The sequence below is a fragment of the Saccopteryx bilineata genome, chromosome 12, assembly GCF_036850765.1.
Source record: "Saccopteryx bilineata isolate mSacBil1 chromosome 12, mSacBil1_pri_phased_curated, whole genome shotgun sequence".
Lineage (NCBI taxonomy): Eukaryota > Metazoa > Chordata > Mammalia > Chiroptera > Emballonuridae > Saccopteryx > Saccopteryx bilineata.
In genome coordinates, this window is record NC_089501.1 from 25492484 (window position 1) to 25511344 (window position 18861).

At 36.5% G+C, this 18861-nt stretch overlaps 1 protein-coding gene across 3 annotated transcripts in view; it reads left to right on the top strand.

Moving 5' to 3' along the window:
- Positions 1–18861, top strand: part of LAMA2 (laminin subunit alpha 2) — a 660268-nt gene that overhangs the window by 519162 nt on the left and 122245 nt on the right. For all 3 annotated transcript variants that reach the window (XM_066248490.1, XM_066248491.1, XM_066248492.1), the window contains 5 exons: positions 1431–1542; positions 7351–7513; positions 8810–9020; positions 16924–17040; positions 17736–17899. In XM_066248490.1, the coding sequence (XP_066104587.1) occupies positions 1431–1542; positions 7351–7513; positions 8810–9020; positions 16924–17040; positions 17736–17899 (767 nt within the window). The remainder of the gene's footprint in view (positions 1–1430; positions 1543–7350; positions 7514–8809; positions 9021–16923; positions 17041–17735; positions 17900–18861) is intronic.

An 18861-nucleotide genomic window follows, 5' to 3' on the forward strand; every position in this document is an offset into this window, starting at 1 on the left:
CATCTGAGTCTTGAATCTAAAAGTTAAAATAATTTTATTATTAATATTTTAGATTTTAATCCAGAGTGTTCTAATGTATTGATTACCACCCTCCCACATCACTGATACTTATTCTGCCAACTGTACAGAGGATCTTTAGAACTCCCAATGGGTTCTTATTTTTTCATCCTCTTATTTGTGATAGTAACACTTGTAGGTTGAGAAGATGATAATATTTGGACTTGATATGCTACCTTTTATGCAAAACTTTGAAAACTTTCATGAATTAAACCTCTTACTGAACCTGGGAAATCACAAAGTGCAATAAATTCTGTAAGCATGCTCTCTGCACTGGCCAGACATATAGTTCTATTTTAAGTTCTATTTAAAATCTACTTTTATATTTAAAAATATAAATTCTTTGAGTATCTAGAATGCAAGCACTCGGTACAAGATTTTAGAGTATTAATAACTCTACCAAGTTGGGCCTTATTCAAATTATTATGAGACAGTTTGTGATTCTTTGATTCATTATCTTTAGATTATCTCAATCATTTTATTTAAAACAAAGTCATATTTATTAGCATATGCATACACAAATGAATGTAAAACTATTTAAGTTGCTTTAAACCTTGTAACATCTTTTAAGAAACTTTTAATGTTATACATGCCATCTTTATTTAACAAAATATGGTATGTCTTAACTATCTACATGTGAAATTGATTCCATTGTGTCCAAATGGTATTTTCAATGTAGTTAAAGGTGCAACTATAGGTGGCTTCTCTTTGGGAAGTGAGGTTGTTTGGGGGTTCTGTTTTGTTTTGTTGACAGTAATCTATGGTTCTGTGACTAGCATCCATATGGTTTGGTGATGACATATGGGCAAAATTAGCATTCATTCTTTTTTAATGTTTTACTGGCATCTTTAGAGTGTTATAAAACAAGCATTTACTACTTAGTAGCTAAGCATTTCCCCCTCTTTGTTTCTTTAATTAACGTATTGATTTCAACCGAGTCTATAAGATCAAGCTTATTGAGACAGACTGCCTGTGCCTCTGTCATTGCTACACTCCACACTTTTTCAGTAAATAAAATATGGACAAAACTGCCATACGTCGAGACCGAAGAATTCATTAAGGACTTTTGGCAACAGTCCCTTAAATATATTTCAGAAATAATTGTGCTTTATCGCTTCTTCTGTGCCATTGCGTGTAACAAGGGTTTTAAAAAGACCAAATGCAGCTCTCTGATTTCCATTTAATGGAAGAAGTAATAAAGTTTAATTGTATACTTGAGCACGGGGTGTCACTTCCAGTACATCTGATCAATAATTCATCGATTGCCTTTGGCTCAAAGCAATATTTAAAAGAAAATGCAGCCAGTGGGAGTTTATCTAACCGTAGTTTCATCATCTCTATTAATTATGCTTTTCCCGAATTTGGATCATTAGGCTACCAAAGTGACAGCAGATGGCGAGCAAACTGGACAGGATGCCGAGAGGACCAACACAAGGGCGAACTCCTTAGGAGATTTCATTAAGGAGCTCGTCCAGGATGCAGAAGGTATCGCAGAACTCACAATTTAATAATTATTTCTCCCAACAGAAAAAAAAAATAGAAAAGAGATGTTATTTCTAAATTTGAGGGTTGGATTTTAGAAAAACATTTTGGTCAAGCTATTCGAGGGCATTTATCTGCCAAGAACTTACAACCTAGAGTGCTAAATTAGTGGCAGCAGCCGTAAATTAGTAATTATGAGTGCAGAACAGCAGTAAATTGAATGTACTCCTTTAGGAATGCTCCAAATTTTAAGGAATGGCTTTTATGATTAAGTAACTAATGGGCAACTTATGCTTTGCTGTTGTTTGTATTCAAAACCAGTTAATAGATGTTTATTTTTTTCAAGCTAATTTTATCAATCTACTCAATATATTAAAGCGGCACTTTAATCTCTCAAAATGCCTTTTAAAATGCTTGGTACTGGTTTTGAATGAACATCTGTTGCTTGAGATTTGGATGTGCTACCTTACCAGAAGCTGTACGGCATTTAGTCCACAATCCTCTGGGAGTTCGTTCTTGGCATCTGCCAATCCGATTGAGAAGCAAATAGGAAGCCAGGTTTGGAAAAAAGCCCAGAGATTGAGAAACTCTTTAAAAAAAACAACAGGTAATGCTAATAAAAAATAAACCCATTAATTCTTAAATATCTATTAATAAATAACAGACATGTATTCATGTTTAGAAAGTAAAAAAAAAAGGTTTTAGGGTTCTTGTTTTATTGGATTTAAAAAGTAAAACATATTTATTGCTCTACAGTGTTGTGAGTTTTAGATAGTTTGCTTTGTAATTTAGCCAAATAAGTCAAGACATAAGATAAACCTTCAAGGCAGATCCTGACAGGTAATTCTTAGGAATCAGTGGCCAAGAAGAGACAGAAACTCCCCAAAATCCCCCACTGCAAGAAGCAACAGAGTTTTAATCTGAGGAATAATCTAAGGAAAAACATGTCAGGATTTGAGGCAGAAATGACTCCTACCAGAAAAATCTCAGTTAATTTACATGCTTAGTCCTCTGCCTGATAAAGCTGTTGTGCTTTTTTGGTTTTATTTTCCTATAATGCTACTTGAAATGTCCACCTCCTCACAATGGGAAGAAAAAAAAATCTCATTGCAAGTAAAGCTATGTCAATGTCCTGGGTCCCTGAAGGCATCCGTCAATATTCCAGGAACTATTGGTTTCTTTCCACCTCAATCTCAAACATTCAACATCCAGAAACCTTCCCTAGGAATTTATTTTTGTCATTTCAATCAAATGTTGGCACATAAGAATAAACGTTAATACAAGTTTTCATTAGACTCCAGTTTTGGCCCTGATTACTGTTTCTCTTCAGTGTGCCCTCCATCTCCCAGTTTGTGCACTGAACAAAGGTTACCAGCAGGGGGCAGAGTGGAAATGATATTGAACCCAAACTTTGCTCACCATCCACAATCCATCCATCAGAGAAAAGGGTTAAGTATAGTCAAAGGTGTCTGTCTCCCATTCCCCAAATTGTGCATCGGTCAGATAGTCTGGTTGTGTCTGTCCAAATGGAGCACCTTTTTCTGGTTCACCTGCCATGCCATGTACCTGAGGGATATGTGAATACTACTCTCTCTTCTATCAGGTGTTAACATAAATAATTATAAAAATCATAACCACAGCCATTCATAGAAAGAACTTTGGCAGAATTAATCCAACTGTTCAAGTTTCATGAAATTTGAAAGTTAAACTGAATCCTGACTGAGATGTGTATATGTGCTGCAAGTCTTGGTAGTATAGGGGATTTTTTTTTAAAAGAAAACTCATTAAAAGCTTTAAGTGGGTAATACAACATATCCACATCCTTTTGCTATCTTAAAATGACAATAATTGGAATAATCATTACTACTGTTAGGTTTTATTATTGGCAGTAAATTGATGTGGGAAATGTGAGTGCTTCAGCATGGCATTATCATTTTTTTTTTTATTCAGTGAGAGGAAAGGAGGCAGAGAGACTCCAGCATGTGCCCTTACCCAATCTACCTGGCAAGCCCACTAGGGGGCAATGCTCTGCCTATCTGCAGCATTGCTCAGCAACTGAGCTCTTCCTAGCACCTGAGGTATAGGCCATGGAGCCATGAGCCATCCTCAGCACCCAGGACCAACTCACTCTAATCGAGGTATGGCTGCAGAAGGGGTAGAGAAAGAAAGAGAAGGAAAGAGAGAAGCGGCAAGAGGGGTGGAAAAGTAGATGAGCACTTCTCCTGTGTCCCCTGACCAGGAATCAAACCTAGGATATCCACACACCAGGCTGATGCCCTACCGCTGAGCTAACTGGCCAGGGCCTTGGCATTATCATTTTAAGTTTTATTTTTAGATAGATGGGATGCCTTATTCATCCTACTTTTTACCACAAGTCATAATCTTTTTATAGATAATGAAGATCTATTCATAAGGCATTCTTTTTTTCTTTTTTTTTTTTTTGTATTTTTTTGAATTTAGAAGCAGGGAGGCAGTCAGACAGATTCCCTCATGTGCCTAACCAGGATCCACTCGAGCATACCCACCAGGGGGTGATGCTCTGCCCATCTGGGGCATTGGCTCCGTTGAGGCTGGAGGCATTCTAGCACCTGAGGCAGAGGCTATGGAGCCATCTTCAACACTAGGGCCAACTTTGCTCCAATGGAGCTGTGGCTACAGGAGGGGAAGAGAGAAATAGAGAAGGAGAGGAAAAAGAGTGGAGAAGCAGATGGGCACTTCTCCTGTGTGCCCTGATGAGGAATTGAACCCGGGACTTACACACCAGGTTGGTGCTTTACCGCTGAGCCAACTGGCTAGGGCCTAAGGCATCCTTATCTCAGTACTTTGCTGTGACTTCTAATTATATCATGAATAAACTATTGTTTATTCCACACACTGTTAGAATTAGTAAGTGAATATATATAAACTCATTAGTATATGTCCTGACATATAATGGGACATAATAAATGCCAGACACCCTTCTTTTCTGTTTCTCAGATCACAAAAGTATTTGTCATTTATGATAAATTTACCTATTGGAGAAATATGTTTTCCAAATCATTATGAAAAATAGCTCTGCTTCTCCTGAGGAATAGTTTTAATTGAATGTTACGTATACTATATACCTCTTAAGCACCTCATTTTTGTTCCCCACTATGCCTTGGCTACTAAGACAGTGCTAGATTTAGGATCCAATGCACTGATAATTATGGTATACCTTTTTGTCTATTAGTATTTCTCCTGATTTATATTGTATTTAAATTTTTTTACCTTCTCCTTTTAAGTAAATTTTTTCTTGTTTTAAAGAAATTTTAAAACTACTTAAAATTCCCTTCAAAATAAGGTAAGAATACATAAGTAAATTTAAAAGATATATTTGTTACAATTATTTTTTCAATATCATTAAAACCATACTGAAGCTGTAGTGTAAATCTTCGAGTAAGTGACCTAACATATTCATCTTCAGTTTAAAAGTATGCAGAGAGTTTCCAACTTTCATAGATAGCAGCAGTGGAAAAATCAGACTTCTTCTATTAAAATATATACTTTCTTAATACAGCGTCATTTTTCTAAAGCAGTTTTTGGGTATCCTTATAATGTTTCCTAGTTGCTAATATATTGCTTTAGTGTTTTTTTTTTAATATGCATTCCAAACTGTACAGCCATATTTTTATTTTTCTCTCTCTGATATTATTCTTTTTCCACCAAATTCTTCTCTGCAGAAATTTAGCTTTGAGAATGGACCACAAGAGAAGGATAAAGCTCTATCTCATATTTCTCCCTTCCTCAATACCACCCATGCCCAAACCTAAATTCAATTAATTAAAAAAAAATCTCTAACCAAAGCTCATTTATATATTCATTTAAAAGAAGAAAAACAAACAGCTGTGGCAGGTTGCAAAGTGTGATTTATCCCTTTTATTAAAAAAAATTAATGAAAATGAAAACAATGGTTACTTACATGCTATAATTGCTTAAAATCAACTGCACAGACAGGTATGCATTCAGATTAAAGAGTAGGGCTGTATTATAGGTATGACTAAATCTACTATTGTTTTTCCTGAAGTCAAAGAAGTAGAAAACTTCTTGATCTAATCATTAGTATTCTAGCATGGTTCCCACATAGTCTGCTGGACCAAAGAACTTTCAAATCAATCAGTTCATGGTCATTATGGTTCTTTAAAGAACACAAAACAGCCAAGGTGATGTATTACATACAACAATAGGGGTTGAATCCTGAGAAGGTTCTTAGGCATATGTTAAGATATGACTGTGAGCCAATTGACCAAGAAAGAGCCAACCTCACTACCTTTTAGGAACATAGCTAGGATTTGCCATATTTTTTTCTTTAAAACACCCAATTCCAATTGTTCTGTTAATTAAACTGTGGCTTCTTCAAGAATAACGGGTTGAATACAGCCACTCGCTAACCAACTTTATCAGGGAGAGAGAATTAGAAAGATGCATTTTGGAAAGGGTAGAATCAGAGGTAGAAACTCAATTATTTCTACAAACCCAGTGAATCTCAAACTCTCTAGCATGCATCTGTAGCTCCTGGAGGTCTATGGAAACATACATTCCTTATCCCTACCCCTAGAATTTTTAACCCAGTAAGTCTGGGGTGGAGCCTGAGATTCTTCATTTCTAATAAGTTTCTAGGCGATGCTAATGCTGCCTGTTTGGGGACCACATTTCAGCATCACTGGACTTACCCACCATGTGACACCCACCATGGCTGTTCTGCTTGGTCTGATGACTTGTACCAGTTTCAAGAGCTCTGTCCATTTTTTCCTTGGAGCAGCTCTTACCTGTGCTAATCAGGAAAGTTTCTCTAAAACAGAAATGAATGCCAAGGTTCTTTATGTCTTAAAGAAATCTTAGGTACATCCCTGAGTGAGAGAAAATACCTCTTGGCCAACTCAGATCGCTCATTGTAGGGATTTTCATAGATAATATTATAGAAGTAAGCGTTTGGCAGACAAAAGAGTTCAAAAATATATATCTCCTTTCAACTTGTTATATTAATGTTCCATAGAACACACTTCAGGAAAAGTTGGTCCAAAACTAATATTAGAACTGCAGGAATGTTTCAATTCACCAGTTTTTCAAATTTTTATTTGACATCGAATTCTTTTTTAAATGAAATTTTTCCCAGAATACCAACCTATAAAAGAAATTCTTAGCAGAATAGTCATCATTTGTAGACTACCTGAAGCACCTGGAGAACCCTAAATTTCCAAAGAGCACAATTTGAAACCCCATTTAATGCATAATAAAACACACTCTTCTAGTGGATGTTATTGCCGGATGGTGTCTTTCAGCCCTAATCTATAATGCCTGTCCCTAGACAAGTGTTCCTTTCCTCACTCCTTTAAAAACATGAGTTCAGAACTGTGTTGAAGTGCAAGGGCAGTTTCGTTTTTAGATAGCTCATCACCAATAATATTTCTGTACTCAGTATTTTAAAATGGACTTACTATGATTAGGTCTTACGGCCAATGTGGACCTTGTCTTTTCAGCTTCCAAGTGTTAGGCTACATACCTCATTTTTTTACCCCTTACCTGAAAAAGATTTGAACTACCTCTTTTTTTCCTGTATTTCTTCTTTTCGAAGTAGAAACACCCTCTTTACTTACCATGCCCCTCAAAAGAAGCATAATATAGAGAAATATGTCACATTTTCCTGTTTGTTAGGATTGTTGTATTAGCTGCCTCTCTTTTCCAGCAGGAACACCATGACAGACTACATTTCATCTGGAGATGGTGGGGAAGAGCAGATGCTGAGTGGCAGTTTTGTTTACTAACTTAAATTTTTTGTTCTACCCCCTGCAGCTGTAAATGAAAAGGCTATAAAACTAAATGAAACTCTAGGAGTTCAAGACAAGGCCTTTGAGAGAAATTTGCAAGGGCTTCAGAGAGAGATTGATCAGATGATGAGAGAATTGAGGAGGAGAAATCTAGATCCACAGAAGGAAGTTGCTGAAGACGAGTTGGTGTGAGTACATCCTCTATGTTTTCATTTGATAAGCTGAGCTTTGCAAAATGTTTACAGTTTTCTAAACTTGCCATAACATATATGAGTATAAGAGACTTTGCTTGCTATTTAGTTTTTATTTACTTAGTTATAATTTATCTTTCTCTAAAAGTAGTTGAAAACATATTTTTGCCTATTTATAAGTTACCAGTTAATTAATCTTTTCTGATGCAGTCTCTTCCATAATTAGGTTTATGGGCTTGCTGTATCAGTTGCCTATATTTGGGACTTTTAAACTACCAATAGCTTTTAGTTTTGATGAAAGTGCCTTTGAATAAATAAACCTATGAATTTTACAGGCCATCATATACGTTTTGTCTTCTCACAAAATAATAAATAAAAGAGTCACCAAATAATAAATGTTTAATACTTTGAAATCAGGGTTGGGAATTTGAGGTTGGGAATAATAGTCAGTGATTTTACCAATGCTAATATACTTGTGTGACCACACACTGAATAAAAAAAATACTTTTTTATATTCATAGCTAACTTCATAGTGATTAGGTTATTAATACTTAATTAATGTATATTAAACTAACAATATCAGCAATATCTGAGAATTTGTAACTTGAATACAGGTTATCAAACTTCACCCCATAATTACCAAATCAGAACCTTTGGGGAAGAGGCCCAGCACTGTTTGGACAAACACTTCAGAGGATTATGACGCCTATTCATTTCAGAACTAGTTTTTCAAGTATTTAGCCTTTCTTATTGCTTTAGGTAAACTATTAAATTAAACCCAGGAAACTCCCAGATTTCTCAGAAGAGAAAGAAAAGTAGAAAAGTAGATCAAAACCATGACTTTATACTAGCATGTCAATAATTTAGAGTTCTGTTCACATTTTCTAACCAAACATATCAATATATTCATCATACCTTACAGCCAGAGTAACAGAGGAAATGTCTCATGTTGAATCAGGAAGCTATTTTTTGTTGTTATGTAAAGTAAATCATAAAACTTACTCTATCAGTCAGATTATGAGAATGAGGTCCTTTCCAACTGAGATTTTATATTGCTAACGAATTAAAAATGTATGAATTTTGGGGGGTTGATTTTAATTGTAAATGCTCATGCCACTTTTTCAGGTAGCAGTTTCCAACTTGGTTTTTAGCATGTAGTCAGTCTTCTTTAAATATTGTCTTAATTTTTCATCCTTTTAATGTTAGCATCTCTTGGTAATGCAATTTCATACTGGTAAACCCTGAGGAAGGGACAGGGCTGATTGTTGTCTGTTGTTGGCCTGGGTCCTGCAGAGCTGCAGAAGGCCTGCTGAAGAAAGTGCAGAAGCTGTTTGGAGAGCCCCGAGGGAAAACTGAAGAAATGGAGAAGGATCTCGGGGAGAAACTAACAGATTACCAAAACAAGCTGGATGACGCTGGGGACCTGTTGAGAGAAGCCACGGATAAGATCAGAGAAGCTAACCGTTTATCTGCAGCAAACCAGAAGAACATGACTGCTCTGGAGGTGAGTCCGAGGGGCCCTTTCATATGTATCTGCGGCTGTGGGGTGCGGGCAGAACAGGGCCGGCTAAGGTGATGCACATTTACGGAGATCAGGAATGACAACTCTGAAAGGAGACTTCTGCGAAACAGAATAGGCAATGATCTTCCTCCTTTTTAAATCAGTGGTCATGGCCCCTAAAATTTAATAAAAATGTAGATAACTTAAACTATTGAAGATTTTTTTAAAACAGCATGGTACAGTGGAAGGAGCTCTTTAGTGGGAGTCAAAGAAGCTTGGACTCAATGACAACAGTGACACTAACCAGAGGTACACGCTTGGCATGTCAATTAACATCTCTAAGCATCAGTCCTCCAACTGTACGAGTGCATTATACCCAAGCAAATCTTAGGTATCTTTAAGTGCTAAACAGCACAGTTTTACAAGATACCCAACCATATCCACAAACCGTAATTTAGATATCTGATGGCCATAAATCACAGAAATGCCAAGTATTTGCTAATGGAATTTGGACACATCAAGAACAGCTTATTGAGAGACCAGAACTTTGGAAGACTTTGATTCTCTTTCTTTTTGCAAAGAGTTCTATGAAGATGATATTTTAAAAGGGACTAAAAGGAACAGATCAAGTCTGTTACTTGCCCTCCTTTTCTTCACAGACAAGAGGAACTTCTCTCCTCTAGAAATGATGGTCAGCCTCTGCCTTTGGCAGAGTGCCCATGAGGCTGAAACAAAAACAGATTCCTCCATCTCTTCACCTTTTGGTTGCTCTCAATCCCTCTCTCTCTCTCTCTCTCTCTCTCTCTCTCCCTCCCTCCCTCCCTCCCTCCCTCTCTCCCTCCCTCCCTCCCTCATCTCTATCTCATTCTCTCACTTAACAAATTGATTACTTTTCCCAAGAGTAAATTTAGCACATATAATGGCACGGACTTGTGTTTGGTATTTGAAAAGCAACAATAACAACTTTCTCCCCAGAAACAAACTTACCTCTACTTTCTTCAAAGTATTCAACCCCCAACAGATATGAAAACCAGCAGCAGACCTATACATCTTCTAACATATAATCTCACCTTCAACTAAAACTGAACACTCCATGGCATATTTGTGAAATAAAAGTTAAATCAAACAAATCTGAGTTTTAATTTTTTTAAATCTAGTCATCATTTCTGTCCATTTTTCTTTGGATTAAGAGGAAGACAAATTAATTTTTTTTAGTTTTACTTTTTTTTTTTTCTCTCCTGGATTTCTCTCCTGGGACATAGCCTTGTCATTTTGATAGAAGATTGAAGAGGCTCACTTTTTCCTTAACGGATGTGTCTACTCTGAACCAATTTGGAATCTACTGACATGCTGGCAATGTTAAAGAAAGAGCACCATTGGGAGAGGCAGGATGCTGGGCCATCGTCCTATCGGGGGCTACAGAATGACCCTCCTGCTTGGTTACACACCAGTGGTATAACTTACCTGGAGTGCACCTCTTCATTTTGTGGCAACAGCTTAAGAAATTAAAATTACCCGTGTGGACAGTATAATAAACATTTGAGAAGTATTTCAAGAAGAGTTATCGTGGCACAGTAAATGGTGCTTTTAACTCCTCCTTCCTCCTAGTGATGTTTAAAACAAGGAGCCCTCATTCTTGCCCCGCCTACCCTTCACAGATGCCTGGAGCTTATATAGTCATGACTGTAGTTCTAAGTGGTCCTTTTCATATTTTCGTTTCATATGCCATACCTAAGTAAGGCTTGTTAAAAACTTACTGGAGTAGACACAGAAACTGATTAAAGTAACATGAGTAAGGCACAACTTATTTCAGGTTGTTTGTGAAGGCAGATTCAAGTTGATTACCAAGGTTGATGCTAGATTGGCTAAGAAGGAATAGCCTGGACAGTTTGTTCAATCGACAGGTTCCCTGGACCTTAACTCAGAGAGGGAGTAGGCTGATCTAGGGTGTGGCCCAGGGTCCAAATTCTACAACTTTCCCTGAGTTAATCTGATGTGCATACAGGTGTGAGAACAACTGATATATTATAACTATTTGATTGAATAATAAGCTGGGGTTTTTTACATAAATAATTTTAATCTGCCTGTGCTACCAAAAATATAATTAAGACCCAATTCAAATGATTTTTTCTTTATTTTTAAAAAGGTAAGCATGTAGTGTTTTAAAAAATTTTTATTGAATTTGTTGGGGGTGACATTGGTAATAAAATCATACATGTACAACTCCATAACATATCATCTGTACACTGCGCTATGTTCACCACCCCAAGTAAAGTTTCCCTTCATCACCATCTATCGCCCTCCTACCTCCCTCCCTCCACCTTTTTATTATTAAAAACATTTATCAGGTCCTGGTCAGTTGACTCAGCAGTAAAGCATCTGCCTGGTGTGTGGAAGTCCTGGGTTCGATTACTGGTCAGGGCACACAGGAAAAGTCATAATCTGCTTCCCTCCCCTACCTCCCTCTATCTCTCTATCTCTCTCTCTTCCCCTCCCACATCCATGGATCGAATGATTCGAGCAAAGTTGTCCCCAGGATCTGAGGATGGCTCCATGGCCTTGGCCTCAGGTGCTAAAATAGCTCTGTTGCTCAGCAACAGAGCTATAGCCTAGCTGAGGAGAGCATCACCTAGTAGGGGCTTGCCAGATGGATCCTGGTCAGGGCACATGAAGGATTCTATCTCTATTCTCCCTCTCACTTAATATAAAAAGCAAAACAAAACAAAACAAAAACATTTATCAAACCCTTACTAAGTTTAATAAGTATGCTAAACACAAAAATTGATAACATCAAGTACTGGTCCTCATTGTATGGTCCTTAGACCAGCAGCATTAGCATCAACTAGAAACCTGTTCAAATACACCTTCTCAGTCCTCATCCCAAACTATCAACGGGGAAACTGAGTAGAGCCATCAACTAGTGTTTTAAAATTTCATCCTGTTACTCAGATACAACCTTCAGTTTGAGAACTGTTAATATTTAGAATAAAACACCATCTCTGATGACTTTTGGTGACTTGTTTTATTGGGCAGTACACACAGGTAAACCATTCTATACCCTAACTACAGAGGCAAGCAAAGAAAGGACATCTCCATCACCCCTGAGTTTTAGGATGGGCTTGATAGAAGATCAGATGCATGTGTTAAGTCCTGAATGGTGGGCACTAGCTGGTCAAAGTAGAAAGGGAAGGATATTCCAGACATGGGAAAAAACATATACCAAGGCACAGAAAACATACAAGGTAAAAAGCGTTTTGGGAAAATTCAATGGTTTGATAGGATTGGGTGAATCCTATCATGAGAGTGAGTGAGGGAATAGAACAAAAGCCAGCAAAGGGAGAGCCAGATCTTGAGTTATAAGAAAATTGCATTCAGAGGCTAAGTCAAGGAATTTTGTTTTTATCCTGAAAGCTATAGGATGCGGTTGAAATACTGGAGTTGTGGATTAAGGTGACATATTTTGGATTTGTGACTGGGACATGTAAACTGAATAATGGGTTTTGTATTGGAAAGTAGTGTGATTGATAATACGGCTCGGGAAAGAGGCTGGAGTAATACTTACCATCTGTCAGACATCTCCCATATCATGGTGCTGTTGGCAACCAGGGCATTTGAGGTTGAACATGAATGATTCCTGACCTCAAAAAAAAAATACAGTCTTCTGAAAATTTAGGCACTTTAACCTTTTACTCTATCCATGTAATCCTATGGTTAATAGGGGCTGAGAGAATCAGCCAAAGATTCACAGAAATGATGGCATCATAGCAGAAACTTAGAGAAATTGATAGAAACGATGGATGGAGCAGTTGGGCCCAACACAAAGCTTTGAAAGTGTAAATTGATCTCAGGAAATGTCATATAGAGCAATAAAGCTCATTCTTAAGCTACATAAAAGTCTGTAGGAGAAGGTGGCTCTGGCGACAGCATTGGGGGCTGGATCACAGAAGGCTTTGAATTCAGCTTTCTAGAAGCAGACAGGGTTAGAAGGGCATCTCCAGCAATGGAGAGAAGGCAGAGGGAATTTTGTGCCAATGGACAAAGTGAAGATGAGCAATTCAGTTAAACAAGGGAGCATGTATTGAACAGACTGTCCCCAAATCTATCATTATAACCTTGCAAAAGGAAGGATTGTGAAGAAAGTCAAGAGTAAGTTGCTAGAAAGAAGGATTGACTACAAGATAGCCTTTGCAGGTTTTTATTCCACCTTTTCACACACACACACACACACACGCACACACGCACACACACAAAGGGCATTATACTTACTAAATGCTGGAATGAATTAAGATATAATTAGGAATGAAAAGTAGAACTATAATCAACTTTGGTATTCAAACAAAAGCACTTAATTATACTTATGGCATCCTTTTGGATAATGATTCTGTATATATGGACCTCCTTTTTGTTCTCCAAACACTCAAAGCCTTCTACCTTAGGAATTTTATATCCTATATCATTCTCTATTCATTCTCTCTCTTTATTTACTTTTATAGCTCTCATTATTGCTTAAAAATACATATTTGTTTTCTTATTCATTGTCTCCCTCTTCTAGATAAGCCATGAGAAATACATTATCTTCTACACTCTATCCCCTTGGCCTACAACAGTGTCTGCCATAACTTTTTTTTTAATGATTAAATAAAGTGCCATAAAACAAACACAAAAACATATATGTATACTTTTGTTAATATCTAGAGGCTCCAGATATCCATTTTTTTCCTTGACTCAAAACTAGATTCTATCAGTGCCTAATCTGAAAGTTAGGCACCTCTAAAATCTCCTGACTCTTCAGATTGTTGTTTCTGGTGAAGGGATTAAGCAAAGAACAAAGACTTAAAGACACATCAACAATGTAGGGGTTCAAGGTGGGAGGAGGTGAGAAGGGAAGAAGAGAGATAAATGGTGAAGGAGGCAGACTTGACTTGGGATGGTGAACGCACAATGCAATATATAGGTGATGTATTGTAGAATTGGGCACCTGAAACCTGTATAATTTTATTAACCAATGTTACCCCAATAAATTTAATAATTTATTTTTAAAAAGAACACATTCTGATCATGCATAACATTTGGTTCCCTAAAGTGATTCAAATAAAGCTTTTATAAGGATTCTAACTCAGTACTTAATTGAAACCAAAATACCTATATATGCAGCTCTTCACCTAATATACTTATAGAAATAGTCTCCCTCACTTTGGTACAGCATTTTAAATTACCTTGATTCATTAATATAAACAAACCATGTTGAAACAAATTATTGTATGTCTATGTATGGAATAGTTTAAATCACTCCATGCAAAAGCTGAAGGCTATAATTAGTAGTTATGTAGAAGAATGTCAAGCCCTTTAAGATAAAGTATGACTTGTAATCAGGAGCATCAAGACTATCTCTATGTTAGTTATCCCTAAAGAGAATGACATATGGAAATGTCCTCTGTATTGGTCAGTGATGAAAGTAGCTAATGATCCAAGTGTCACTAGTTCAGATTTTAGGAATTGATTCTAGTTTCATTTATTCATTCGAACATATTTATTGAGGAAACTCTTTTAGGTATTGGAGATACAATTATATATAAGACTGTTTTATGGAATTTACATCATAGTGAGGGAGACAGTCAGTAAAGCAATAAATAAGTAGTATATAATATGGCCATAAACTCTGGAGCATGGGCTAATATAATATTAAGTAATATGTACAGTGACACTGGGCTAATATAATATTAAGTAATATGTACAGTGACACTGCATGATGCATTTAATATTTGTCCTCCATCAGGCACATGCAGCTCAGCTGTGGGTTTCCACTAGTCCCTACATATGAATATTGTGATGAATTGGTGTCACTAATTTTCATTAAATAATATGAGCAATGAAGATGGTTCAATCTATACAAAAATTTTTTTATCTATGTTTATATGGTTTATTACCCCCCCCAATAGACTATAACTCAGAAAAAATGAGTGCTAAGAATAACAAAATAAGGCAATATAATAGTCAAAAATTACATCATATTTACTATGTACCAGGAAGTATCCTAAGCTAGTTCTAAAAATTTACTGTGTACATCACCTGGGATTCTTGTTAAATGCAGATTCTGAGCTGGTAGTTACTAAAAGACCTTAAGATTGTACATTTCTAACATGCTTCCAGGTAAGGGTAATGCTGCTGGTCAATGGGCCACATTTTGAGTAGTGAGGGACTAAGCATTTCCCATGAGGCTAAATCACTTGGCCCAGGCTTCATACCTTGTGCGTGGGTGGGGCTGGGATCCCATTACAGGCAGGCGTTGCCTGAATCTGGCTCGTAGCCACTGTCCTCTAGTATATAGAAAATAATTGAGATAAAGAAAGAGTGCTATTTTAAATAAGTGATCAGAGAAGTGGCCATTAGCAGAGAATGAACGAGGAAGCAAGATGAAGAACTGGGAAAAGCACACAGTTAAGGGGACTGCAAGTGTAAAGGCTCAGAGGCAGAAACAAGGTGTATGTACCTGGCAACAACCGGAAGTACTTAGTGAAGAGGAAGGAAATAACGGTGTGAAATTGGAGTTAGCCCAGTGCAAATAAGAAATGCGATTTCTGTAATAGGAGAGTCAGTACTTTCACAGCTCAAGACCCAGGCTCTCTCATTAGGTAGACCAGATTCACATCTTAACTACATTGTACTGACTGTGTGACCTTGGGTAATCACTTAACTTCTTCAATTTTCTATTATTTTTATTATTCTTTAATTTTTTATTATTAAATGTATTGAGGTGACATTGATTAATAAAATTCTATAGGTTTCAAGTGTACAAGTCTATATACTTCATCTGTATATTGCATTTTCTGCTTATCACCCAAAGTTAAATCTTCTTTTGTCCCCATATATTTGACCCCCATTACCCATTATTCTGCCCCCATGCCCTTTTCCCTCTGGTAACCACCTACTGTCGACTGTGCCTATGAGTTTTTGTTTGTTTCTATATTTTAAAAAGGTGATAAACACAGGACCCATTGAGTGAGCGTAGAATTAAATGAGAAAAGCTTATAAACTAGCTGACACATATTGAGATCAAAATGAATATATAAAGTAGCATTATTGTTTATATAAAAATATAAATGGCAGGATTTTAAAATTATAATTGATGCAGTTAAATCCACAGTAAAAATAAGGGGGTTGAAAATATATAAATAAGTCAGAAGCAAAAAGAAAAGACTAGGCAAAGTAATTATATAAATAAAGAAATAGCACTCTTTCTCTCCCAGAAATTTTACTTTTCTAGGTTCAGAATGAGTTTTAGGTACTGTTGAGACAAGATATTAGTTTCAAAGAAAATTTAGAGTCTGCTCCCCTCTTATGGGAGTCTCCATTAAGTTTATTCTTCCATGTCATAATTTCTCTCTCTCTCTTTTTTTTTGAAAAGTTATTCCCCTAAATTCTCTTAAAAATTCATTTTCTTTCCATTTTTATAGAACTCCCATACAATAAATCTGCTTATGTGTATGCTCACAAAATACTCCCTGGGACATAGATTCTGGAATTCAACACCTGGATCCAGTGTAATTTATTGTGCTACCACAAGTTCAGTAAGACATATTCAGCACTTATATTTTAGTTAAAAACGTGGATGTTCATCTTGCTTTAAAAGTAGTTTTTAATTCCTCGGCTACTGTCACAGAACTTTTCTTCTCTTGGGATAACTTTCTCACAATGAGATGATGAAAGTACCTGGATAAGCATTTCAATAAAATAACACTTGGAGGACTGGCTGAGTGGTATATATACTCTCATCTAGTTTTGTTGTCAACATGACATACTTTGCTTGCAACACCTTTGTTCAGACAGCTCAGGGAAATCAGGAATACTGGGCTCAATAGGGTTTTACCTAAAGGCATTTTGATGTTTTGTTCATGCTGTACTACAGAAAAAGAAAGAGGCTATTGAAAGTGGCAAACGACAAACTGAGAACACTTTAAAAGAAGGCAATGACATACTTGATGAAGCCAACCGCCTTGCAGATGAAATCAACTCAGTTATAGACGTGAGTATATTTGCTAAAACTCAAAGTAAAAAGAAAATGTTAGTGACATAGGCTTTCACAAATGGGAATCAATGAGAAATCTCAGAAATATAAGCAAATCTTAATTTTTTTTTCCTTGTGGGTATAAAATTATTTCTCCATTTTTCAGTTGCAACCATGCCCACTTATAAGCAACAATTAGAATTTCATATTGTTCCCCCAATAGTTGTGAATGTCTGTGTGAGGGTACTAATTCACTCCCACAGACCTGTATTTTTTTTTCCACACTGAGGAAGGGCATTATTTGTTGGTAGGACAGCACTTACAATCTACTTCAATAGTCATATTAAGAAATGTAAATCTATAAACAGACTGTTAATGCATTATACACTGTGATATATGGTGATAGAAATGTAAATGGTCTAAAAGATCCTAATAAGGATCATTTACACATTTATAACTGTGAAGTAGCATTTTTTAAAGATAGTTGGGTTCTTCTCGGTATAAATTAGCTTCATATATTTTCTAATTTTTTAAATTAAATAACAGCTTTTCTTTTCGATTTTTCTTTTTTTTCTTTTCTTGTTTGTTAAGTTAGTAAATTTTAAGTTTCATAAAAAACTAAGGATGTGTAATTGTATCTCGGAGAGTAGTTAGTAAATGAAAGAAGGCTTGGGTCCACTTACTTAAAACACCCTCTTTTTTCTACCTAACAGTATGTTAAAGACATTCAAACTAAATTACCACCCATGTCCGAGGAGCTGAAAGACAAAATAGATGACCTCTCCCAGGAAATAAAAGACAGGAAGCTCGCTGAGAAAGTGTCCCAGGCTGAGAACCACGCGGCTCAGTTGAATGACTCATCTGCTGTGCTTGATGGGTATGTCATCTGTCGTTGGAAATGTCTCTGTATCTTGATGCTTGTCCAGAAGTTTTGACTAACAGAAATGGTAGAGAATCACTTTCAAATCTTGATTATGAACATATGAGCTGCATGGCCGTTCTGTAGAAGAGCCTAATTGTGATGGTCTGGGCAGAGCTCTGCTGGAGCAACATCAAAAGTCTGAGTTGAAAGTGAATTCAAATATGGCTTGGTTGGGAGTGAACATAGCCCTAGGCTACACTTAGAAAAAAAAATGGTTATTGTTCTTAATTAGAGAGCACAGCAGTTGCCTTATTAGCATTTTAAATAATAATGTATAAACACACTTCCTGCTTCAAATTTCAGTTTTATATTTTTAATGGAATCAAAACTATTTATTGTTAAAAGGGTGGCTTTTGAAAATATGCCCCATATGTAGTCTTTTTTTTTTTTCCTTTTCAGACTTCAGGGAGATGCTATATATTCCTCTGTGAAATAACAGGTCACCATTGCTGGGATTCTTATATGGGTCAATGCAGGGAGGGCAAGTGGTGAGGTGTGCTTAACTTATGGCCAGCCTTCTAGATAAAACTGGTATACTACCCTTCCCTAAAAAGGGGATATTAGCCCCAAATATAATTTTCCCAAACTAATCTATATTTAATATATGACATGTATAAGGTTCTGTTCCAACATATAATACTCATTGAGACAAAGGAAAATATTAATATTTGGAGACCCAGGGCATGAATCACGCACAGTTCATTTTATAACATACGTTTGCCATTTTCGCATGAAGGGTAGTAGATGGAACAGGAAGCTAGAAGTCAGCAGATGCTGGCTTCAAGTCATTATTTGGCAACATGTTGGACATGTGACCTGAGACGAGCTATTTAACCTTCTGAAGTAAATTTATTTACATCTGGGAAATACATCTACCCCATAGAGATTTTGTGAAATTCATTCTAGTAATGTGGTAC